The sequence below is a fragment of the Rattus norvegicus genome, chromosome 7 (genome assembly GCF_036323735.1).
Source record: "Rattus norvegicus strain BN/NHsdMcwi chromosome 7, GRCr8, whole genome shotgun sequence".
Classification (NCBI taxonomy): Eukaryota; Metazoa; Chordata; class Mammalia; order Rodentia; family Muridae; genus Rattus; species Rattus norvegicus.
This window is the reverse complement of record NC_086025.1, coordinates 7,779,095-7,804,644: the sequence shown is the minus strand read 5'-3', so window position 1 is coordinate 7,804,644 and position 25,550 is coordinate 7,779,095. Positions and strand designations below refer to the sequence as shown.

At 39.9% G+C, this 25,550-nt stretch overlaps 2 protein-coding genes across 4 annotated transcripts in view; both read left to right on the top strand.

Moving 5' to 3' along the window:
- Znf431l4 (zinc finger protein 431 like 4) overlaps positions 1 to 19,977 on the top strand; it is a 91,708-nt gene extending 71,731 nt beyond the window's left edge. Inside the window, exons 4-6 of one of the 3 annotated variants that reach the window (XM_006240824.5) lie at positions 13,312 to 13,377; positions 16,001 to 16,129; positions 17,044 to 19,977. In XM_006240824.5, coding sequence (XP_006240886.1) covers positions 13,312 to 13,377; positions 16,001 to 16,129; positions 17,044 to 17,047 — 199 coding nt within the window. In that variant the 3' untranslated portion in view covers positions 17,048 to 19,977. Of the gene's footprint in view, positions 1 to 13,311; positions 13,378 to 16,000; positions 16,992 to 17,043 lie in introns of those variants that run through there. The other 2 variants (NM_001409175.1, NM_001409176.1) reach the window with 2 other exon arrangements.
- Positions 1 to 25,550, top strand: part of Neurod4 (neuronal differentiation 4) — an 87,201-nt gene that overhangs the window by 23,408 nt on the left and 38,243 nt on the right. The gene's annotated exons all lie outside the window — the stretch shown is intronic.

The following is a 25,550-nucleotide window of genomic DNA, read 5'->3' as shown; positions in this document are numbered from 1 at the left end:
TTAGCGCATACCTGTAGCTCTAGAACTTAGAAGGCCCAGGCAGATCAATCTTAGCCACAGTTCAGTACAGACCATGTTTAAAAGAATTGTTTTCTTTACTCTTTATAATTTTGCATCTCAGAATCTACCATTGAAACAAAAATATTTGAGGAACTGGGGAGATGCCTCAGTCAGTTAAGTGCTTGGCACACAAGTATGAGGACCTGAGTTCAGATATCCAGCACCCACATATAAGCCAAGTACAGGGGTAGGTCTCTAATTTCAGCTGGCAGGATCGATTTCTGTAGTTTGCTCTTTGGTTAGACAGCTTAGTTGATTCAATCAGCTTTAGGTTCAGTGAGAAACCCTATCTCAAAAAATAAGGTGAAGGGAGATTCAGGAAGGCATTGCCATTGCCCTCTGCCCCCCTCCAATTAATGAAAGGGAAGAAAAACAAAAATCTTTAAATCTATACTTCATTTAATCCTTGTGGAGATAGATTTTTAAAGTTTAGGATTGGCAAAATCTAAGAAGGCCAAATTTCCACAAAGAAATGTGGTCATAACTTTAGTGCTTCTAACTTGCCTTTCTTTTTTCTGAATTTGTTTGGTTTTCTAGGAAACACATGGGATTTTCCCCCCAGGAAAAGAAAAGGAAAAAACTATAATTAAAAACAAGAAGGCACTGAACTTACTGCCTTTAGTAATCAGCAGACCACACCTTCCGCATGTCACTTTCTAATTTGTGATTTTCATATTGACTGTGAATTACTTAGCCTGTCAGTGCAGTTATGACTCCACAAACTGATGGTTAATTGGACACCTTTGCACTCTTTTCCAAAGTGTATAATGCCTCTAGGCACAGAACTTGAGAAGAGTCATGGGAAGAATCAATCAGCTGTCCAGACAGAGCTTGGAAGGCAGGAGCTAATGTGCACAGCCGCATCCCGCATAGTGCGTTGGTTGGTAGACTTGCGACAAGATCTTTTCAGATCTTGTACTTCCGTCCTCTGGAGCTGCCACACACAGATTCATCTTCAAAATTATGTTTCGAATCGTCAAAGGCAGAGAAAACAGAAGAGAAAAATAGAGGAATTTCAAGAGACTTCACTCGAGTCAAAGTTACTAAAGCAGTTATGCAGTTATTTTTTTTTTTTTAAAGAACATCCTGGACACAAAACGTTCTTCTAGTGCAATAAAATTGTTTCAGTTGTTTTGTTTTGCTGTATACTGAGAAAAGACAATCTGTAATTATTGTTGTCTACTCTAGGCCCCTTCGCTTTGGGCCCAGTCCAGAATTTTTCTTCTGGGGAAGGCAGCTTTAGCACTGTGAGATGTTTCTGCACTCCCTTTCTGCCTTTTAGGGAATAGTCAGCCACTTAACTAAGCTCAGGACAAAGAAAAGCTACAGAAACGGTCAGCATAGGAGACTTGCTAGCGTTGGGCGATTTAGAAGAATCAGGAAAGAATTCAGGGAAAGCCTCTGGAAAGCCTGAAATTAGAATGTGTTTGCCTGATCCTGTCTTCCAAAATATTTAATTGGCTATTTCTAGACAGCCCAAGAAAAGAAAATGCCAAAACTTACTTGCTCATTTCTTTCATTTCTTCACACAAACCATAAGGAGTACTTGGTGCACAAGGACATTTCTGGTATTTAAAAGGATGGCAGCAATGGAAGAAAAACATGGGGGAAAGGAAGAACTGGGAGGGAGAGACAGGAGGGAGAGGTGAGGTAGAGATACTAAAGGAGGAGAGAGGGAGGGACTGGGGAAGAAATAAAGGAAGGAAAGAGGGAAGAGAAGGAAACAGGTGGAAAGAGGAGAAAAAAAAGGACAGAAAGAGAAGAGGGACACAAATAGAAAGGTCCATAGGACTGCTACACTGGACTCTGACTTCCTATTGTCTGTACCAAAAACACTGGAGACACCTTGTTTTCCCTACCTGGGATGGCAGGTAAAGATTCTCAGCACCATCTTTTTTTTTTTTTTTCTTTTTTCTTTTTTTGACTTCAATCCCTTTCATTTTTTTTTATTTTTTATTTTTTATTAACTTGAGTATTTCTTATTTACATTTTGAGTGTTATTCCCTTTCCCAGTTTCCGGGCCAACATCCCCCTAACCCCTCCTCCTCCCCTTCTTTATGCGTGTTCCCCTCCCCATCCTCCCCCCATTGCCACCCTCCCCACAACAATCACATTCACTGGGGTTCAGTCTTAGCAGGACCAAGGGCTTCCCCTTCCACTGGTGATCTTACTAGGATATTCATTGCTACCTATGAGGTCAGAGTCCAGGGTCAGTCCATGTATAGTCTTTAGGTAGTGGCTTAGTCCCTGGAAGCTCTGGTTGCTTGGCATTGTTGTTCATATGGGGACTCGAGCCCCTTCAAGCTCTTCCAGTTCTTTCTCTGATTCCTTCAACGGGGGTCCTGTTCTCAGTTCAGTGGTTTGCTGCTGGCATTCACCTATGTATTTACTGTATTCTGGCTGTGTCTCAGGAGAGATCTACATCCGGCTCCTGTCGGCCTGCACTTCTTTGCTTCATCCACCTTGTCTAATTGGGTGGCTGTATATGTATGGGCCACATGTGGGGCAGGCTCTGAATGGGTGTTCCTTCTGTCTCTGTTTTAATCTTTGCCTCTCTATTCTCTGTCAAGGGTATTCTTGTTCCCCTTTTAAAGGAGTGAAGCATTCACATTTTGATCATCCGTCTTGAGTTTCATGTGTTCTTTGCATCTAGGGTAATTCAAGCATTTGGGCTAGTATCCACTTATCAATGAGTGCATACCATGTGTGTTTTTCTGTGATTGGGTTACCTCACTCAGGATGATATTTTCCAGTTCCGACCATTTGCCTATGAATTTCATAAAGTCGTTGTTTTTGATAGCTGAGTAATATTCCATTGTGTAGATGTACCACATTTTCTGTATCCATTCCTCTGTTGAAGGGCATCTGGGTTCTTTCCAGCTTCTGGCTATTATAAATAAGGCTGCTATGAACATAGTGGAGCACGTGTCTTTGTTATATGTTGGGGCATCTTTTGGGTATATGCCCAAGAGAGGTATAGCTGGATCCTCAGGTAGTTCAATGTCCAATTTTCTGAGGAACATCCAGACTTTCCAGAATGGTTTTACCAGTCTGCAATCCCACCAACAATGGAGGAGTGTTCCTCTTTCTCCACATCCTCGCCAGCATTTGCTGTCACCTGAGTTTTTGATCTTAGCCATTCTCACTGGTGTGAGGTGAAATCTCAGGGTTGTTTTGATTTGCATTTCCCTTATGACTAAAGATGTTGAACATTTCTTTAGGTGTTTCTCAGCCATTCGGCATTCCTCAGCTGTGAATTCTTTGTTTAGCTCTGAACCCCATTTTTTAATAGGGTTATTTGTCTCCCTGCGGTCTAACTCCTTGAGTTCTTTGTATATTTTGGATATAAGCCCTCTATCTGTTGTAGGATTGGTAAAGATCTTTTCCCAATCTGTTGGTTGCCGTTTTGTCCTAACCACAGTGTCCTTTGCCTTACAGAAGCTTTGCAGTTTTATGAGATCCCATTTGTCGATTCTTGATCTTAGAGCATAAGCCATTGGTGTTTTGTTCAGGAAATTTTTTCCAGTGCCCATGTGTTCGAGATGCTGCCCTAGTTTTTCGTCTATTAGTTTGAGTGTATCTGGTTTGATGTGGAGGTCCTTGATCTGCTTCGACTTAAGCTTTGTACAGGGTGATAAGCATGGATCAATCTGCATTCTTCTACATGTTGACCTCCAGTTGAACCAGCACCATTTGCTGAAAATGCTGTCTTTTTTCCATTGGATAGTTTTGGTTCCTTTGTCAAAAATCAAGTGCCCATAGGTGTGTGGGTTCATTTCTGGGTCCTCAATTCTGTTCCATTGGTCTATCTGTCTGTCTCTGTACCAATACCATGCAGTTTTTATCACTATTTCTCTGTAATATTGCTTGAGTTCAGGGATAGTGATTCCCCCTGAAGTCCTTTTATTGTTGAGGATAGTTTTAGCTATCCTGGGTTTTTTGTTATTCCAGATGAATTTGCAAATTGTTCTGTCTAACTCTTTGAAGAATTGGATTGGTATTTTGATGGGGATTGCATTGAATCTGTAGATCGCTTTTGGTAAAATGGCCATTTTACTATATTAATCCTGCCAATCCATGAGCATGGCAGATCTTTCCATCTTCTGAGGTCTTCTTCAATTTCTTTCTTCAGAGTCTTGAAGTTCTTATTGTACAGATCTTTTACTTGCTTGGTTAAAGTCACAACGAGGTACTTTATATTATTTGGGTCTATTATGAAGGGTGTCGTTTCCCTAATTTCTTTCTCGGCTTGTTTCTCTTTTGTGTAGAGGAAGGCTACTGATTTATTTGAGTTAATTTTATACCCAGCCACTTTGATGAAGTTGTTTATCAGCTTTAGTAGTTCTCTGGTGGAACTTTTGGGATCACTTAAATATACTATCATATCATCTGCAAATAGTGATATTTTGTCTTCTTCTTTTCCAATCTGTATCCCTTTGATCTCCTTTTGTTGTCTGATTGCTCTGTCAGCACCATCTTTGATATGACTATTTTATGTTCCTCTCATCTTTGAAGCTCTCATTCAAATAAGTGAATTTCTTCTCCACCTCTTTTCAGCCTTAGTTTTTCTTACACCTCTCTCTCTCCTTCTCTCTCTCTCTCTCTCTCTTTCTCTCTCTCTCTCTCTCTCTCTCTCTCTCTCTCTCTCTCTCTCCCTCCTTCCCTCCCTCCCCTCCCTCTCTCTAGGTATTTGCTACACTAGACCCACAAAGACACACTCAACGTGTTCTCAACCCATTTCTTCCAGGAAGCCAGATGTGGCTTCTGCAGTTGGTGTTAACCCTGTCTCTGCATGACTTCCCTGCTTGACTTTTCCTTTTGGGTATTATCATCAACATACATTACACTTTTATTAATTTATCTTATGTTTTGTTTCCTCTTCTAATTGGAACATAAACTCCAGGGTCAGATGTATTTGTCTGGATTGTCCACCGCTGTCTTTCTAATGTGTAAACCAGAATCAAACATGTTGTTGGCTAAACAATACCTCATGAGAGCCTAGTGCCTTAACAAGTTATCACAGACACACTCAGCATGCAGCTCCAAGGCTCCCATAAGCTTTAAATAAGTGCTAGGGACAGAAAGTTGGGGAACAGAGAAATGATCGTTCTAAATCCTGTTTCTGTTCTGAGAGTTCCTGCAATTATGAACAGCATTTGCATGTGCCTGACAATGCCTTTTTCTTATCTGGACATCCTTATTCAGACTGGTTACTTATTGCAACTACCTAAAGCAAAGTGGATATGGAAACAGAATGCTTAATGCTTTAAAAGTTACAAAGGAAGGGTCACAAACTGACTGCAATTACAGGCAGCAGAAAGACACACACTAAGAGCTCTAACACACATTGCAAAGAACATTCATTTTCTGGCAGTTTGGATGAGAATGAAATTACTTTAAAAGACATCTATGGTAGGGGCTTGGAAGGTGTCTTAAACTCTAAAGTGTTTGCCATGTAAGCACAAGGACCTGAACTGCATTCTCAGAACCAATATGAAAAAGCTGAGAGCTGGACCATATGCTCTTAATCCCAACACTGGGAGTGGACTTAAGATGATTCCTGGATCTCACTGGTCAGACAGTATAGCAAACTCCAGAGTAAATGTAAGATCCTATGTCAAGATTTATGGTGGAGACTAGTAGAGAATCCCTGACCTTGACCTCTGGCTTCCAACATACATGTGCTCATGCATGTCTGTGTGCACACACTCCTGCATCCCCCACACCCAGTGATCTCAAGAGAGAAGACGCAAAGGAACTAATCTTCTCAAATGTGGATTTGGTGTGGAAAATTAAAATAGAAAGTAATTTTCCCTAATTGTTGTCATGTCTTTGGGACATCATGAATTGTTCACAAAACATTAAATGGACCTACTGTGAAATGGGTAGCAATATTGGGCAACAGAAACAAAGGGTTTGGTTCATAGTAACAGAATGAAAATATTCTGCTGGGAGATAAGAAACTAGGTTCTGTTTCTGGGAATCTGAAGGATGTGGCAAGTGATATCAGATAAACACACCAGCAGTGAGTATGTCACAGAGAAATGATAGATGAGTACAGATACAGCTTTGGAAGTTTTTGGAGGGAGGCTAATAGAGACATGGGGATGGAAATATTTTCTCCAAATGTTCCAGTCATAACAATAGTCATCAGACAAAAGTGTGTTCCCATAATATGCTGGAACATGGTCAGAACACCGGCTACAGAGCTTGACAACCTGAGTTCAGTCACTGGAATCCAAGGTGGAAAGAGAAAACTGATGCCTCTGACACCCACACCCCCAACACACACCATACACATGCGCACAATGATAATGAAAATACTACTACTAAGTAAAAGCTGAAAAATATGAATTACCGATCACATTCACATCATTTCTCTGATCAGTTTCTAGCAGCCAGCATGTGTGCTTTTGTCAAATGTAAAAAATATATAGCATGTCTGTGTTAATTGGACTACTCTTCCTTGGGCCCCATGACAGGGCATAGTGTATTGCTTTTTAATAGAGATAATTTAGCAAATATTGTACTTGCTGAAGAGCAAGACTCATACTTGTGCTGGGAAATTTCCCTCAATTTGTTTATGTCATTGAAGTGGCACAGACCCACCTGCTTCTCTCCGTGGCTTCAAATCTTCTGTGTGTATACTGACTACCTTGTAGTGAATGGATGCTATATGGGACCATATTTCTGTACTTTAGTTCCATAGTGGTAACTCAAGTCTTTTAAATTTTAAAGTTCAAACTAGAAAATTATGGTATCTTTAGAAAATAACTTTCCATTCTAATTTTTCATTTCCTACCCAAAAATTTCTCTGAACTTTGACTGCTACCTCCCTTGATGCTAATTTATTATAACATTGGCTGTACTATGCACAATGTAGAGAGAGAAGGTGGTGACCTGTATATTTTATCTTTTGTTTTTACCAATAATTCAAGAAAAGTGCTACACAGGATCTACTTACTTCTTGTCTGAATTTCCCAAAAATCTAGACATTTCTCTAGAATTTTTTTCTTGAATTATTTTCCATAACCTACCAGGAAGTCTGGAATTAACTACAATCAAATAGAGTAAGAGAGGATGTTCTTTATTCTGTGAAGAGTTTATAGAAGTAGGGATGAAGTCACATCTGTGACTTACGATCACAGAATTGTTTAAGAACTGTGACTGTGTCCTAATAAAACATCAAATGCAATGCCTGTAGCAGTAGTGAGGAAACTGTTGAGAAAGTGTCATCATTGCTGAATTGAGAACATTGTCTACGTCCTGCTGCATTGCTAGGCCATGTTCTAGAAGATTCAGTTGCAGTTTCACAATATACTGACATGGTGAATCAAAGGAGCAGGGACTAGTAATAACTGATTTGTGTAGCGCACCTAATATTTATCCACAATATGCCCTATAAAATACTTCACTTAATCCTGACCAATCTTTAGAGCTAATCATTAGCACCTGAAGTTCAGAGAGAATGTCTTATTCAAGGACGTGTATTTAGATATTTAAAGGGCTTGAATTTAAGCTTGCATTGGTTTGACTTCTTGTACAGTCTTTACACAAATACTGGAGTAATAAAGTAGCCTATTGTCATCCAAGTCTCTGCAGATCATACACTCTTGTTAACAATTCCTCTAGGCTCCACCCAACAGTTACCTAGTAACAGTTTGTGTCTCCACCTGCCAGGTCTGAACCAGGCACTTAAGACCGCTCTGGTTACCTCTCTGTCTCTGTCTCTGTCTATCTTCCCTGCCAACCCCATAAGTCTGAAATATCTCTTCCTTTCTTCCTCTCTCCTCTCCTTTTCTATCCTTCTCTGTCTCCCTTCCTTTCCCTGCCTCTACTCCTTTCAAGGTCCCCTCTGCTCTTCAACACCCACCAACAATAAACTTCCTTCTGTACTAGGCCTGCCTCCCTCTCTCCGCATCATGCTGCGTTTCATAAAACACGAGATTATTTTAGTAATCTCTGCTTTACTTGGTGTTCAGCTGTCTATTTTATAATCTAGTGGAGGAGAAACAGCATAAATCTAACACATTGTGTAGATCACACATTGAGCTGTGTGATGATCACGGCAAAAGAAGTTTTGCTTTGTTTGTGTTACCAGCATAGTTTTCCTCTTGACTCTTTCTTGGTGATCTGGAAGCAGACTAATTTCACTTGGGCTTTTAAGTCAGTTTTCCAACAATGTTCAACTTGGGATTACATGAGAATTCTTGATTGCTTTCAGATTGTAGAATTAGAATATTTAGCAGCGAGTGTAGAAAGGCACGGAACTAACAAAGTTAACAACAGTCACAGCCCTGTGGCCAGGCTCAGCACAGGCCTAGTTACTGAATTGCTGGATTTTTTTTTTTTTTTTTTTGGAACAGTCTGGGAAATCTTGTGGAAAAAGCAGGTGCAGCTGGTGTAGACTGTGCTGTATTCAGAGGACCAGGAGCAATAGTATCTATCACCCACTACTAACTGTGGACTTATCTTTTTTCCTAAGGCAGAGGTTTGAGTTTTATTTAAAACTGGAAATTGTGGTTGATGCATTTCTCTGGGATGGGATATATTAACAATGTGCCAAATGGACTGCTGCTGCTGCCTCTCCCTCACCCGCTTCTTCCTTCTGCCTCCTCCTCTTCCTCCTTCTCCTCTTTTTTATATGTATTGAAAATAGACCTTTTTCATATAATATATCCTGGTTACAGTTTCCCCCTCCCTCTACTCCTCCCAGCTTCTCCCCACCTATCTTAATATTTAAATATAAAAAATGGGCCTACCACTGTGAAACTGACAGATAACAGCTCTGCCTGTATATGGTTCCGTGTAGGGATGTCTTTAAACCCCCAGGAACATTTCTTTTTCTTCACAGTTTCATTTAGAAACTCAGGGAAAGAAAAAAAAATGTAGACAGAGCTTGGAATTAGAGTATCCTTGTTTAAAATCACAGTCTGTCCACTTACACATGTGAGTTTTCAGAAAAACCATTCAACCTCTCTGTACCTAAGTGTTTTCAATATGTAAACTGATAATTGCCACACATTTTGGGTTATTGGAGATAAATTTTAGGTATTATATAATAAATAATATGCAAGGTTGTTATTAATTTTCTCTCAATATAAGCCAGTCTAGTTTTATGAATAAGAAGGGAGACAAGAAAATGATCATTAGGATACACGAGAGTGCACCACATCAGGGTGTTAAAGAGAGGTGCTCACATTAGGCAGAGATGAACTGTGAGAAAAATAATCCCTTATTATTTTCTATTTATTTGTGTGTGTGTGTGGTAGATATTTACATGTGCATGTAGCCACATGTGCACCCAGAGAGGCCAATGGTCTATATTTGGTATTTTCCTCTATTGCTCTGAAAAAGACTCACTAAATTTGGGATACACTGATTTGCTAGGCTTGCTGGACAGTAAGTCCTTGGGATTCTTTTATCTCTACTACTTCAGCATTAATAACAGATTACACCACCACCTCCTCTATCTTTTACATGAGTCCTGGGAATCTGAATTCAGATCCTCATCTAGCTTTACCCATTAAATTATTCTTTGTTTCAAAAGTGCCTATCTTTATATAATGTCCAGAAGGACCAGAGAGAAATCTAATCCTGGACACTCGTTTTAGAGTAAAGGAAACTAGGCAGAGATAAGAAGGGGTAAGGAAAGATGAGGGAAGGAGTGAGGAAGAAGGATGGAGGGAGGAAAGAAGGGAGGGAGAGAAGGGGGAAGGAGAGAAGGGAGGATAGAAAATAGGACTCACAAGTTTGTATCTCAGATATGTTCTTTCTTCCTTTTATCACACAGCGTTCTTCCTACCACTCTCGGGTTCTAGATGAGTCTTCAGTGCTCTGGATCTCCTCCACCAACAGACCAGACAGGCCTCTCTTCTCTATTTGTATGTTACTTATGCCCCAAGCAGTATCTGTGAATTGGGGCTGAGAGTGAGATCATGCATAAGAAAACAGAAAAAGGAAAGTTTCCATGATGTGGCCCAATAGAACTACTACCTCCATAGCCCAGGCATAGTCTTACCAATTCAGAAGTCTGGGGAAATCCCAGAGCAGACAGCATTTCTCTGTGGACAGGGCAAATTTAACTTCAAGCCAGGCTGACCCTCTTCAAACTTACACATCAAAACCTACAACAGGCTGTTACATGGTAACTTCCTTCCTGTTTTCTAATCGTCAGTGTGGCAGTAAGAAGATCATTAGGTCAAAACTTATTCTTAGAATATTGGAGCTCTGAGACATCTATGACCTAAGGGAGCACTTCAGTCTCTGCTTCAGGGAAAAGAAAAAAGGACATCATTTAGTAAATAGTAGACGGTACACAATGTGATTTCTTTGTCTTTCTTTTTTCATGCCTTACAGCACTTCTGCCTTTGTTTCAGGGGGAGAAAAATGGTGTTACTTAGTAAATAAAAATAAATAAATAAGTAAAAAGCTAGCGTTATTAGTAAATAGTAGAAACTATGAAATGTAACATGGCGGACTTCGTGCAGGAGGAACTGCAGTGGACAAGGGAGCTCCCTGGAGGTAGCCCACCATTTTGCACAGTTGCTATGGGTATATGGCACATAGGTAGACAGGTAGGCATATAGACACAGGGCTTCATCCCAGGATTGCTTCTTGCTACTGATGTGCCTTCTCAGCTTGTCGTTGCTATATTCCTTGGTATGATTCCATGTGGGGAAGACTCTCACTCCCCATAGCCTGGCATGACTTCCTGGGTGATAGCCCACTCTATTGAGCCATTTTCCTACAGATCAACATAAAGATGAATTTTTATAGAACAATGTTGTTTAGATGAATTAATGATTGTATGGAATTCATGATGTGATTTAAATAGTTTTAGGAGGTTAGAGTAATTGATAGAAAGTTTAAGGAGATGATTTAAATTGTTTCGCCAGAAACATAAAATAAAGTTAGAATTAAGAACAGAACATGCTCCCTCCCTTGTATAATGGTGAGGGCTGACACCACTTTAAAAAGGAGGACAGTGAGCCTTCATGGATTATAAGCCCATAATTGTACTTGGAAGAGAAATTGCTTGGGACAAGTGAATGGTCAAAGAAAACATTTATTCTAGATTAGGTCTGAGTTCCTGGATCTTGTGATCTAGGGATGTGGCCACATGTTTTGCTGTACACTAGGAAAAGACAAGGTTATGGAAAAAGTAAATACTTCTGAGTATGAGATGATTAGCCATTTTACCTGAATGAGACTTCAAAAAAAGATGTAAGGTGGATGAGGATCTATTTCTTTGTAAATACAGATTGTCAGCTAAGCATAGGGAAAAACTCGCCCTTATAGACATGCTTGCTTAAATCTTATAAATCATGACAGAAAAGTACTGCTTTGGGATTATGATAAACTTGTAGGAAGAAAGTTAGATTGGAAATATTTAGTTAGGTGTGAGTTTCAGAAGAAAAATACATAATCAATAATCTTGTTGTAATTTCCTTTTGCATAATGATTTTTATTCTATGTTGAAGAATATGTTTTTGTGGGTTGTTTTTTAGAGACTATGTAACTTGTAGCTATGATATAATCTTTTTCTTACATAGAGAACATTGACTTAAATGGTACAAAAAGGCTAAGAGAAAAAAATGAAGTTGTTAGGGTCAACTTGTTAGGGTTTAATCCATCCACCAAATATGTATGTATATGTGTATATTTGTATATGTATTTATATCTAAATATATGTGAAGTTGGTTGAGGCTTTGCTCCATTCATCCAGTGTGTGAATGTGTGCGTATATGTATATGCATGCATGCATGCATGCATGCATGCATGTATGTATGTATGTATGTATGTATGTATATGTGTGTGTGTTAAGTTGTTGGAGCTTGTCTTGCTTCATCTACTCATTGCATGTACGTGTGTGTGTGTGTGTGTGTGTGTGTGTGTGTGTGTGTGTGTGTATGATGCATGTGTATGATTCCACCTCCTCTTTCTTTTGTCTAATTGCTGGCTGCCTTCAGCTGCAGCCCCTGTCATCTCAAAAGAGGAAGTGGGTGTGAGACAACACACAGATATCTATACACACATCTGCACTGCCTCCGCCTCCTAGCCAGCCTCATCCTCTGCTATAGCTTACAAGACTGAAGAATAAAGCCTGTATTACTCATAAGCTTACGGACAGAGCCCAATCCCTGAAATGGCTGCTTGCTGTGAGTTCAGTTTTCTACACCTAGGGAGGGGCATTGCCCACTAGACAATGGGAATCTGGGAAAGTCTTCCTCCAATATAGTTAGAATCCACTCCTGTAGTCAAACATGCATAGAAAATGTAGAAAATGATTTAAAAATTAGACTTGTCTCTCCATAGAAATCTACTCACAGTTATCCTATAGATGAGGTTTTCCTCCTACCTGGGCTTTTCATAACTCTTTCATATTAAGGTAAATTCCCCAGAAGTTTTTTTCTTAAATAGTATTAGTGAAAGCAATTTTTATGCATTAATTTCTTTTTAAAAATTTTATCAGATTTATTTGTGTTTCTGTGCATGTTCTCTCTCTCTTTCTCTCTCTCTCTCTCTCTCTCTCTCTCTCTCTCATTCCTCCCCCCCCCTACACAGCCTGCATGTGGATGTTAGAGGACAGTCTGAAGAAGTCTACCTTCTCCTTCCACCATGTAGATCCTCAGGTCATCAGGCTTAGTAGAAGGCACCTGAACCATTACACTGTGAGCCATAAACACTCTGAGCCATCACACTGACCCTGTGTCCATGTCCTAACACTTTGCTTGTTATGCTTAAACCTACTTCAAGTCCCCTTATTCTAGGAAAGATTACTTTTCCGATAAGTTTTTAAGAATGAGACTTTTAGATTTGACTATACCCTGGAGCCATCTCCAGTTTGCTGTCTTTCAGTTTCAGGGACGCCGTATTTAACTCTAGAAGACGTTCCCTCTTTCACTGTCATCCTGGGTAGCTTTTAGCACCATTGACCATGCCTCCATGTGGCACAGACAGCTTCAGCCTCTCCTATTGGGCTGTCTTCTTTGTGTCTTTGGTCCCTATTCAGTCTAGACATATCCTACCTCTTCTGGTTTTACTCTTTCCTTTCTGAATAATGCACTGCCTTAGCTACCTTTCTAGCCACTGTGATAAAAGACTTCTCGACAAAAGCAATTCAAGGAAGGAAGGATTGGTTTTGGCTCTTGGAAAAGTCACAGGAAGAGGTTGATGTAGCTGGTGACATTGCATTGAAAGCCATAAACACTTGTGCTCAGCTCACTTTCTTCTTTTTATACAACCCAGCATCTCAGCCCAGGGAAAGGAGCCACACACAGTGAGCAGGTCTTCGAAGCTCAACGGCTTATCCAGGTAATCACTTAACCGGCGTGCCCATTTCCTAAGTATCTCCAAGTCTCTTCAAATTGACAATTGAAGTTAAATACCTGTGCTTAACTCCAACCAAGGTCACCTGATATGGCCTCAGGGAGTTATATCAATCTAGGTTTGAGTAGCCGCAGCACAATCTGAGGCTGTGGCAATTCTATTGAGAGCAACCAGACTTTTTATACCCTTATCAAAAACAAAATATGATGGCAGTTGCCAGGATCAATGCAGTGGTAGTTGCCAGGGTACAATGACATTTGCAAGCTACACAGGGTACACAAGATTAATGTCTACAACCAATTGTCTGGTCAAGCTTCCTTGCTTCTTAGACTTCTGAGGGCAACAAAGAGGCCTGGATGCTTCACTGCCCGAGGGAGTGCATCAGTCTCTCAGGAACTGGAAGGCACATTGTGCTCCAGGAGCCATGGGTTCTAACCTGGAAAACCTATGATGCGTGCCTTTCAAGGCAGCTGGCCAAGCCAACTCTGGTTGCCTGCACACTTACTTATAAATGTTTATCAGAATAGTCACTGTACAAGGTACCCTCTCATATGCTCAATGGAGCTGCTTCCACATGTTCATTCTTTTTTAATTTTAGGATTGAAGTGAAAGTTGGGTTTCTTTTTAACTATGGCACCAAATTGCTTTTCAAATCCTAATAAGACAACCCCCTTGAATAGCCATATACAGTTTAAATACAGCTGTAACATGGTGGGAAAAGGATCAAATAAAGTTTTTGCTCAGAAAATTTAATTCTAGGAACATGATTCTCTTTTCATCTTTTTTCTTTAGTCTTTGAAAATGTCATGCATTTATTCATGGCATCTGAATCATATCCACTTTTTATCTCCCATCCTCCAACTCCTCACAGGACCTGTAACATCAACCTTCCACCTTCATAGTCTCCTTTTATCATTTACTTTTAGACCACCAACTCCAAGTAGTGTCACAATCTTAAAGAATTATGCCTCTCCCTCCTAGAGCAGTCATCAGTTGCTAACTAGCTCCTCAGCTAGGGGTGGGCTCTTGGGAGTCCCTGCCCTGCTCCGTGCTGGAATATTTAACTGGATTGGTTTTATCTGTAGATCTTGCATGAGTAATTGCTGCTGTACTGGGTTCACATGTGCAACAGCCCAGAGCACAGTTTTTTATACCACTCCTCCACATCCCATGGCTCTTATATCCTTCCCTCTTCAATGAAGTCCCTTGGGTTTTAGGTTGGAAGTTGATGCAGATGTCGTATTTATGGCTGAGCACTCACACTCCACTGTTCTCCACACCTTGAACAGTGATGTTTCTCTGCAGTAACTACTGCTAACTGAATTAAGAAGCTTCTCTGTGTAAGACTGGGAGCTGCACCAACCTACAGATATTTAGAAGGTATTTGATAACTTAGACATTTAGACAAACAATATCAATTCTTCTCCCATAAGGTCTTACCTAGGCCATAAGTTTCGAGCATGTTTACACTATCATGCATGGATTTACTTCTACGAAGAATACCTTATATCCAATCAAGAGAAGAGTTGATTAATCTCACAAGTAGCCTTGTCACTATTGTACCAGATAGACACATTGTCTGGCATATTGTATCATGCAGGTCCGTGATGGTTAAGGTCATTGATGCTGTCCTCTCCCACCAGCTTTCATAGAACCTTCCAGAATTATGAGAGTCAGCCATCAGAGAGATTCTGGGTGCTTTGTATAGAGGTTTTGTGTCGTACAACTGAAGTATGTGATGTTTTCAGCAGTGATCTTACCATGTAGTTACAGTGGGTAGTAAGAGCAATGGCAACCCCCATATTGTTTTTAGTGCCTCTGGGGTCCTACTGATTGGTAACTCATATGGAGGTAAAACTTTAATATTTTTACATTTAGAGTGTGTGTGTGTGTGTGTGTGTGTGTGTGTGTGTGTGTGTGTGTGTATGCATGTGTGTGCATGTATGCCAAAGCTCATACTTGAAGGTCAGAACACAGTTATTGGGAGTTGTTTTCACTTTCCAGCATGTAAGTTCCAGGTTGTCAGACCTGAACCTTTCCTTACTGAGCCCCTCACCAGTTCTCCTACAGATTATTTTCTTAACCATACTATAAGGAATTGACAATCATATTTTCTGTGTCTTATCTTTCCAGACCTCTACCCTATCACATTTCTTTATAGCCAGGGTTGAAAATGTTGAACAAATTTTCCAATATAAGAGAAATACACAAAATTAAAAATTACTATAAAAATTATTATGCAAAAATTAAAAATTAAAACTTATTATAAACCCAGAACTGCCTATTATTTATTAATAGTATTTTTCATCTATGAATTATCTGTAAAATTTGAAAATTAATAAATTTTATTTATTAATTCATTATTTTCTTAAATGTTTTTTTAAAACCATGTTTTGGATATGGAGATTAGACATGTCAACTGGGAATCTGGAAACATGAAGGAATTTTAGGTTTCACAGAGCGAGGATACTGATATTGGCATTTAGTGTCTGAAAGGCAAAGATACTGGATGCCTTTGAAAGCATGTGGGTATTCAGAATAAAACAAATAATTTTTGTGCCCCAAATGTCAGAATTTTGTTGACACTTATGTATAATTTCATTGCTAGAATGTCCAGGCGTTGGGGTGACAATCCAGCTCTTAGTGCCTCTACAGTCGTGGACATGCTAACATCTTCAGGCCTTCGTGTTCCTGGCTACAAAATGGGGACGATAATCCTGAAGGAGTGGTTTCAAAGGTAGCGGGGATAAAGCCATCTGGAATGTTCAGTTATGCTCACCTCAAAGAAAATGCTCAATCATCACAGCTTTTCTTAATATTTCTAAAGTAAAATGCTTTTAATGCATTCAGCTATGTCCCATTTTTAAAAAGCCTTTTCACAAACATTTTTTAGAGATATTGCTTAATAAAAAAGAAAATTGCTACTTGACTTCTTTTTTAAAGAAAAAATGTTTTCTCTTTCTACAAGTAATTGCTGAGACACAAAGATAAAGATTGGTTTTTACAGTGTTTCTTTGTGCTTATCTTCTGGCTCAGTGGGCCTCTGCTGTCTCAATACTCACCCCTTGTCTTCCATCTGCATGCCTCCATCCTCTGACTGTATGCAACGCCTCCATCCTCTGACTGTATGCAATGCCTCCATCCTCTGACTGTATGCAACGCCTCCATCCTCTGACTGTATGCAACGCCTCCATCCTCTGACTGTATGCAACGCCTCCATCCTCTGACTGCATGCAACGCCTCCATCCTCTGACTGTATGCAACGCCTCCATCCTCTGACTGTATGCAACGCCTCCATCCTCTGACTGTATGCAATGCCTCCATCCTCTGACTGTATGCAACGCCTCCATCCTCTGACTGTATGCAACGCTTCCATCCTCTGACTGCATGCAACGCCTCCATCCTCTGACTGTATTCAGCACCACAAATGTCACTGATCATGTTTTCACATGGTTCATGAAAATATAGCCACTTGGCATTTATGAAGTTGATGCTATTCAAGATTTCAGCATTTTAAAAATACTTTTTGTATATCTTTCCTTTGATTGTAAAAAGAAAGTCTGATGCTAACCGAGATAATAAAGTATCTATCACCTGTGTATATGCTTCAAGGGTTTGATGTCACATCTTATGGTCAATTTGTCGTTCCAGGTGATTTTATTCTTTATAGAAATTGCAAGAACACAGGGCTGGGTTAAGATGCATCTGATTTCAATGTAAGTGCCAATTGCTTGCTTTTCTTGCATGTCAGTGTTCTCTTCTAACAAAGAGAAACAATCCACTAAGACGCTCTTGGCTCTAAAAGCTATAGCACCTTGTTTTCATACAACATATATGTTGTTGTAAAAATATAAAAATAAAAAAATGACGGGTCTTTTACTCGCTAGGTCCTCACAGCGGTGCCCAAGATATCTGCTAAATATCTTGGTGGAAACACATCCCCACTCCTCGGCGATCCAGTGTCTCTTGCACCACACACTTTCCTACACTCAAACCTTCACATAAAAGAACACACAACACAATAATCTTTGACCCAATTGGTAAGATATAATTGCCCACTTAAACATACAAAGCCCGGTACCATCCATCCCTTAGGAACATTGATAACAACCTGTAAATACACAGAGCAGAATCTTAACATCACCTGCCATGGCTTCTCCCCTCTCTCTCCTCCCTCCTGTCTCTCCTTTCTCTCCTAGTCTCCTCCTCTTCCTTCAAACTTCTCTCCCGCATCCTTCCTTCTCCTCCAATGACAGGCCTCCTTCTATCCTGTACTTGCCCCTCACCTGTACTTTACAAATTCAGTGGGGAGGAGGTTCTGGTGAAGTCACCTGATTCCTGAATAGTGACTAGGCAGCTGTCCTTGGGGCAGTGGAATTAGCATCAAAATACAGATAGCTTCAGGGCAAACCACAACACATATAAGTATGTCATTCATTTAATATAAAATGTGAGAACCAATATGCACATTGTGTTAAAGACAGGCTCTTACACTATAATTCAAACTTGCCTGGAACTCTTGGCAATTCTTTGCTGTAGCTTCCCAAGTGATGGAATTGCAGACGTGATTCACCAGGCCTGGCTCACAGTTTTGCACATGCATACATGACGTGTAAAATATATTACTTTAAAATGCATACTCATATGAATATTAAAATACATAGGAATGCATACATATTGTATAATTTGTCGATGATAAATGCATGTATATTTTATCCTTTGTTTATATGTAAATATATTTCATTTTTTAGATTTTTTTTACCACAGAATATTAAGGATATTTAGAAATCAGTATTGAGGCTGGAGGAATGGTTTAGTATTTCACAATATATGCTGCCCTGGCAGAGCCTGGAAACAGGTTTCTGGCTCTCCTGTCCAATGGAGCCAATGATCTCTTGCCTGCATAGAGTGCACTAGTGCACACAAACTCAGGCAAACACAACCTACACACTAACATAATAAATGAACGAATGAATAGGTAAATATCTTAAAAGCTCAATATCCTGCTCTGATTTAAAAAGTTAAAAATATTTTATTGGGTATCATTTAATACTGAAATGTCATATTTCAGTAGAATCCAAAGGTCTGATTTCTATTTTGGTCTTACAACACTCTGACCAAATGACTGCACTACTCTTCTTGGTGTTCTTGTTGCTTCTTTTTCTCTTACCCCATTTTTCTATGATCACCCCCTTCTTTATTTCATCTCTGTACACCTAAAGCTTTAAGATTATCTTTGAAGCTAAGAGTCCTTAGAACACGACGATCAGAGAATAGTTGCTTCCAAAGGAGGATTCCACACATTTATGTCATTACGTACAGCAAATGAAACACCCCTTGTACGTATTTATTGGTTTCTATGTTTGTTCAAAAGATGTCTTTAGATAGCACAACACAATATTTTATGTTTAATTTTACAAATGTTACATATCTAGAAATAGATGTTTTGTTAATGCCATATATTTCCTTATTCTATCTAAAAAGCCAAATTTACTGTCATTCCATTTTTATCTTGTTCATTTAAATAAAATACAGAATGTCTTTTTTATATTTTTGGTCAGAAACTATGGTTATTATTACCCTTAATTACTTAGTTCAGCAGCCTTTAAATGAAGGCCTTTAAATGTCAGTGTGAATGGCGTTTAAATGAAAACATCTGGTCTGGGCTGAAACCTGATTTATTTATATCGAATCACTGAGCAAATAAAAAGATTTTAGTCTTGAAAAGTTTAAATATTTCAAAGAGCCACCTCTTTTATTCACTTTTTTATGATTTGAGAACTCAACCCTAAAGTAAGTTGTTTGAAACTAGCTGATTCTTTGTAATAGATTGTTACTGTAGCCACAATCAATAATGTTGATTTTAAATACTTGATTATAAAATTTGAAATGAAGTATTTAACTGTGTTTGCACAGAATTTCTTCAGACATTAATAGCTAACACTTAAAATTTCACTTCCTTGTAACAGGAAGTCACCTTACATATTTTCATTGAAAATGGCAAAAGTAGCTTGGTACTGAAAGGTCATAGGGCTTGAACAAGACATGAGAGTGTTTTGGGAGGACATACTTCACATATGGCAACTAAGAGCTCTGCCTAATGCCAGAACATAACCGTTAGACATATTGACTGTTTTCTGTAGAATCTGTTTCAACTGCAACAGATATATTGACCCACATGTACATGTCCACTTGTCCTTCCAGCTCATAAAAAGGAGTTGCTTGCTATCCCGCGTGTCCACTGCAGTAGCTCTGGGCTCGTTTTTCACATGGCATCTGGTAGATCTAGCTTTTCATTAAAAAAAAAAAAAGTTTATTATAAAGTACACTGTCCCTACCTTAATTATCCAAAAACATTATTAGCACATGTGTGCTAGATACATTGGAGTTTTAAAAATATGCACTTATTCTTATCTTTATTATATGAGTTGGCTTGCGTAGAAACCCAACTGTAGGTGTGACAGATTGGTAAAATTCTACTTTTGTAAATGACTGAGTTTTATGGATAAAATTGTATATTACCTGTGGATATTACATTAGTTATTACTAATATCTTTACCAATAAATGAGTATAAACTTATAAAACTAGTATCTGTTTTTATTATTCTGTTTACTTTATTGAACATGAGTTTCAAAAACACTCCATTGTCGTCATGTCTATATTTGAAGGAAGGGAGGTATCAAAGAATTGTTTCAATGGAGAGTGAAAGGGTCACAACATGAAGCCAGCAGTAAAGTTGTGTCTGTTTCCTCTTGCTTAGCAATAAAGAAAATTGGCTGGGAATGGTGTGGCTCACCTGCAGTGCCCCAGGAGGACACTGGGCCAGAGCACTGTGAGCTGAAAGGGAGCAACCTAGAGAGAGTTTCTCTTACAAATTAAAGAAGAAAAACACATGGACCTGGATTTTTAAACTTGTAATGAGCTTTAATGAGAAATAAATAGCCACTTATAATAAAAATGGCAGGCTGAAGAGATATAAATAAAGGCAAAAATCATTATTTGTGTGTATCTAATGTCTTGGTGAATTTCACTGAAGAAACAAAAGTGTAATTGGAAGACATTTTGAAATGAAAAGTGCACAATATTAGCAAGTGCTGTGGTCATTGAGTTTTGGTGTTTCTAGTCAGACTTTTTTTTACCTTGTTGGAGGAGGGAATTTAACTTCATTCAGTATAGCTCTAGCCCCTTTAAAGTGTATATGTGAACAACAACTTACTAGTATTTTTATATTCTGGTTTCTCCAGAACTAAAAGGAGGGCAGTCCTGACTAAGTCTCTTGGGTTTAGTGAAATGACTGTTACACACTCCATTACATGATGGAGAAGAGGGAAATGATGAATGACATCATGATGAATGACATCATGATGAATGATGTCAGAGAGCTCAGACATTTTATCATCTACCGGGACATCATTTGTAATAAAGATACTGCAAAAATATGTTCCAAGTGTTTTTATTCTACAAATGAGAACTTTTTAAAAATATGTTCTCTTGCTAGCTAAATTGCTACAAAAAGTATTTTAAGAGAGTAACACTGATACAATTATATTGCTTTGGTAAATTTGAAAATATTTCTAGTCTCTTATGTTTCACCACATTGCTGGGATGCTTTTGTAGAAGAATAACTAAGGCATTTTTTTTTCAGTTTTGTGAGCTAACAAAAGAGAGCTAATAGATGGAAGCTTTATCTCCTGTTAATAAAAAATTCAATGTTTTTATACAATAAGTAAATGCCTCTAAAATTAAGGATTTACATGATTTATTTACTTAAAGTGATTGTTCAGTTAAAAAAAAAATCCCTATAGCATCTATACTAATTATTTCTCTTCATTGTCTAATATCTATCATGTGACTTGTTATGGAGGATGAGGATATGGTAAAAAGTTATACATGTAACAGAAAACATAATAAAGATTCTACTCCACTTCAAACCAAACCTGTATCATCTTTGAATAATATCTGTGCACACAAATGTCCAAGCCACTTCTGAGCTCTGATGAGCCCATCAGACAGATGGAGGGGCCAGGCACAAGTTTGAAGCTGAGGAGCTAAGGCTCATCTGGAAGGTTGCCCAGACCTGGGGCATAACCAGGACAGCTGCTCAGAGAGGAAGCTGCTGCTCAGAGCCCGGCTCTGCCTAGCAGCTGGGCCCCTCTGCCCCAGCCCAGATGCACGACATCTGCTCCATTCGAAGCTGGGCTCCCATGATATGAAAAAACACTACTTGGTGTAGGAATCTATTGTTTTTTATCTGTTCATAGATGTTTCCTCCATATATCAAAGGACCAGAGTAGGAGGACAGCCAGATGTGGGGCTCCTGACTATAATCTTAGCACTTAGGAAGCAAAGCAAAAAGGTTGTCAAGCACTACATAGTGTCGCCCAGGCCAGCCTGGGCTTTAGTGGGACGCTGTACATAGAAAGGAGAAGACAGTGGCAGCTCATCGGGGGTCTCTTACAAGGAGAAGTGTGTCTGTCTAGGGACTGCTGTCCTTTCCTCTGCATTCTGGAAGTGAAGGATCTTGAGAAGTGGACTCTCACTCTTCTAGCCTGTGCCTTCTCTCGAATCACTCCTTTTGGTGCAGGGATTTCCTCTGACTAGAGAAATTGAAGTCCAGCGGAACTTAGAACACTCAGATGTTCTTTCAGACATCAAGTCCACTAAAGCTGTGGTACTGGTCACCTTCCAAATGTCCATATGTGAATGCTCATGTCCATGGGCACAAGTGTCGGAAGGAAAAGCATTACCTCTTACATGTGTGGTTCTGTGATGAGATAAATTGGGGAAATACGAAGAAGAAGAAGAAGAAGAAGAAGAAGAAGAAGAAGAAGAAGAAGAAGAAGAAGAAGAAGAAGAAGAAGAAGAAGAAGAAGAAGAGGAGGAAGAGGAGGAGGAGGAGGAGGAGGAGGAGGAAGAGGAAGAGGAGGAGGAGGAGGAGGAGGAAGAGGAAGAGGAAGAGGAAGAGGAAGAGATCAGATTGTATATTTAAAGCTTAACTTCTTGGAAATGTTCATAAACAGATTTGAAATGTGCATCTTCATGGAAAGTGGATTTTTTTTTCTGAATGACTGCCTGCATTTGTTTCTGACAAGGTGTGCGTGCAGGCTAGAGAACAATGCTTAGATTCTCTTGCCACCTTGTGGTGATTCCCAGTGCCATACTCACCCAGTCACCTCACCAACCCTGCTTTGTCTTTTTTGAGGTGTGATTGAGGGTGTTAGTTTTGGAAAGTTGTCCCTTGTTTATGATTTTTTCTGGTTATACACTGGTATTTGTGTCTTTGGCTGTGTACTCATGTGCACTGTTTGATGTGCCTATAGTCCATGGACCAACTCTCTTCCGACCAAGCCCTTTCAGTTCAGAAGCACTGGGGCTTATGGAGATCCCAAATGAATTTAGATTTTTTTTTTAACCAACCCTAATGTTTTGTTTTATGAACCGAGGTGTAATAATGCGGGAGTGAGCACCTCAGCGGGCCCTGCCAAGGTGTCCCCCTGAAGAATCAAGCCACAGGACAAGCCAAGGACAAAAGGAAGTTTATTGGTGGAAGGGAGCTAGGGAGGGGAGCAGAGAACTGGAAAGGGGGGAAGGCAGGGAAAGGGGGACAGAGAAGGATAGAAAGAGAAGAAAGAAAAAGAGGGAAGAAACCATCTGGGGACACCTAGTAAAGAAAGGGAAGGGAAAGGGGGAGGGGGGAGGGAGACGAAGAGGGAGAGGGAGAGCGTGAGAGCGTCCTAAGTCTTCCTATGTGAGCCAGGCTCATACCTGACTGTTGCTAGCTAACTGTTGGGTGGAGCCTAGAGGAATTGCTAACACCTAGGATGAGATGGACCTACAGTGGAGAAGGACCATTTGGGGATTGAGTATGGGAGCCATTACCCTGAGAGTTTACGACAGACAAGCAAACAAACCATTTGTAGAGATCCATGGACTTTAATAATTTCAGATCTGCTCTCTCTACCTAGAAGAAAAGAAGGTTTAAAGTAACCTCTCATAGGAAGGTAGATGAGGTAGAAAGAAAAACAGGCAATTTAGAATTGAAGCTTTCCTAGTCTATCTGGGATATGTTGTGTTGCAATTTCTTCTGATATAAAAGACTTGATCTTAGAAGGAAGAGTCTTAAGATTGGAATATTCTAAAGTCCATTGAAACATTCCTTTATGATATTAAAACCCAGGAAGTAAACAATTCAAAATCTTCAAGAAGTCCCTGAAACTGAAGTGTCAAATTCCATAGTTTGCTTTCTCTGCACACTTACAAAGCGGTAAGGACTGTTGAGAGATGTCCAGACACTAACCAAGCTTCCTAGAGGAGGCAGAGATCAGGGGAACAATGTGGAAAAAGCCTTCAGACCAGATCCCCCGGTGCATTTAGGCTATGCAGTGTGCTCCAGGTCTCCAACGTTCGCATGCTTCGCTCATACTGTGGTGGGGTTTTGGCAATGTTGCCATTTTTGAGTTATTTCTGTTCTTATAAGTAATCCCTCACCCATATTTCTATAAGTAACTCAATGAAAACGCACTGTTTCACCATGTTGAACTTAGACGGCGTCCTCTCTTTGGTCCATCCTCAGTTCTCTATCTGGGGAGAGTAAATGTTCATTCAGGTCTCCCTAGGAATAGTGTCATACAGCAGGCTGTAATAATAAAAATAAAGTGGGTAGTTTATAAGCAAAAGGAATCGATTTCTCATCAGTTCTAAAGGCTTGAAATCCATGCTCAAATTGAGAGTACATTCTGTGTCTGGCCAGGAGTCACTGCCTAGTTCACGTCTTTTGTCTGTCTTCACATGATGACGAGGGCGAGCTAGCCCTCTAGATTTTTTTTTTTTAAAACAAGGGTATTAATTCAATCCACACAGGCTCTGTCCTCATGAACAAATCATTTCCTAAATCACCGTTTTCTAATATCACCTTGGAGATTAAAATTTCAAAATATGCTAATCGGAGAAACTTCCTTCTGCAATGGGCAGGGTTAATGTAGAGACTCATAACTGTCAGAGTGCTCAAAACAAGTGACTGTCGAGTGCTCAGTCAGAATCAGGACATCTGTGTCACCCCCACTCCCAAGGCTGGCAGGACACCGTGGGTGATGTGGAGGAAGGGAGGAATGCAGTCTTAAGCATCAGTTCCTCAAAGGAAATGAGACAACAGCTGATTTCTGAACAGAAGATGTCTACAGACGCTCCTGAGAGGGGTCAGTGCAGGAGACTTGCTTCAGAGCTCTCCTTGTCAGAAAGAGGGGCTTTTGAAGTGAATAGATAAATAATGTTTTAAAAGTTACTTTATAAAAAGAAAGGAAGGAGGGCACAGAGTAGAAGAGGGGAGGAAAGAAGAGATGGCTTCAGAGGCAGGGATGGACCCTGGAAGGAAGTGACTCGCCAGCTGGGGAAGGTGGAACTGAATTGTGAGGGTTGGGGCCTTGTCTTGCCCAAGCACACACTCACCTCCACCCCCTGTGCCTTGCACTGTGGGCGTCTGAAAAAAATGGGTATCGGTATGACCTAAACACCTTAAAGTGAATGTACTCTAATTTGCTGTAGCTCTCATTTAAATGATTTCTTCTGATGTGTGTTCAGAGAAGGCAGCCCTTCTGACCTTGCTCTGCTTCCCTTCAAATACTTCTTTTTTCTCTTTCTTCCTTTCTTTTTCTTATTTTTGTTTTTGGCAGATGCTAATAAATCCACTGTAGAAGTTAACTAGTTTTTAATTAATTAATTACTTCTTGTTTTTTACTTATTCACTTTACATCCTGCTCACTGTCCCCTCCTCACACAATCCTTCCTCCCTCCCCTCCCCTTCTCCTCTCAGCGGGTGGGCACTCTGTGGGTGTGTCACCGCTACCCCCACCCCACCCCTTGACAGGTGACCTTCAAGTCTCTGCAAGGCTAGGTACATCCTCTCCCACTGAGGCCAGACAAGGCAGCCCAGCTAGAAGAGCATATCCCAAGTACAGGCAACATCTTTGGGGATGGCCCCCACCCCCTACTCCAGTTGTTCGGGACTCACATAAGGGCCAAGCTGCACATCTGCTACACATGTGCGAAGAGACCTAGGTCTAGTCCATGTATGTTTTTTGGCTGGTGGTTCAGTCTCTGAGAGCACCAAAGGTCAAGGTTAGTTGACTCCATTGGTCTTCCTGCAAAGTTCCTATCCTCT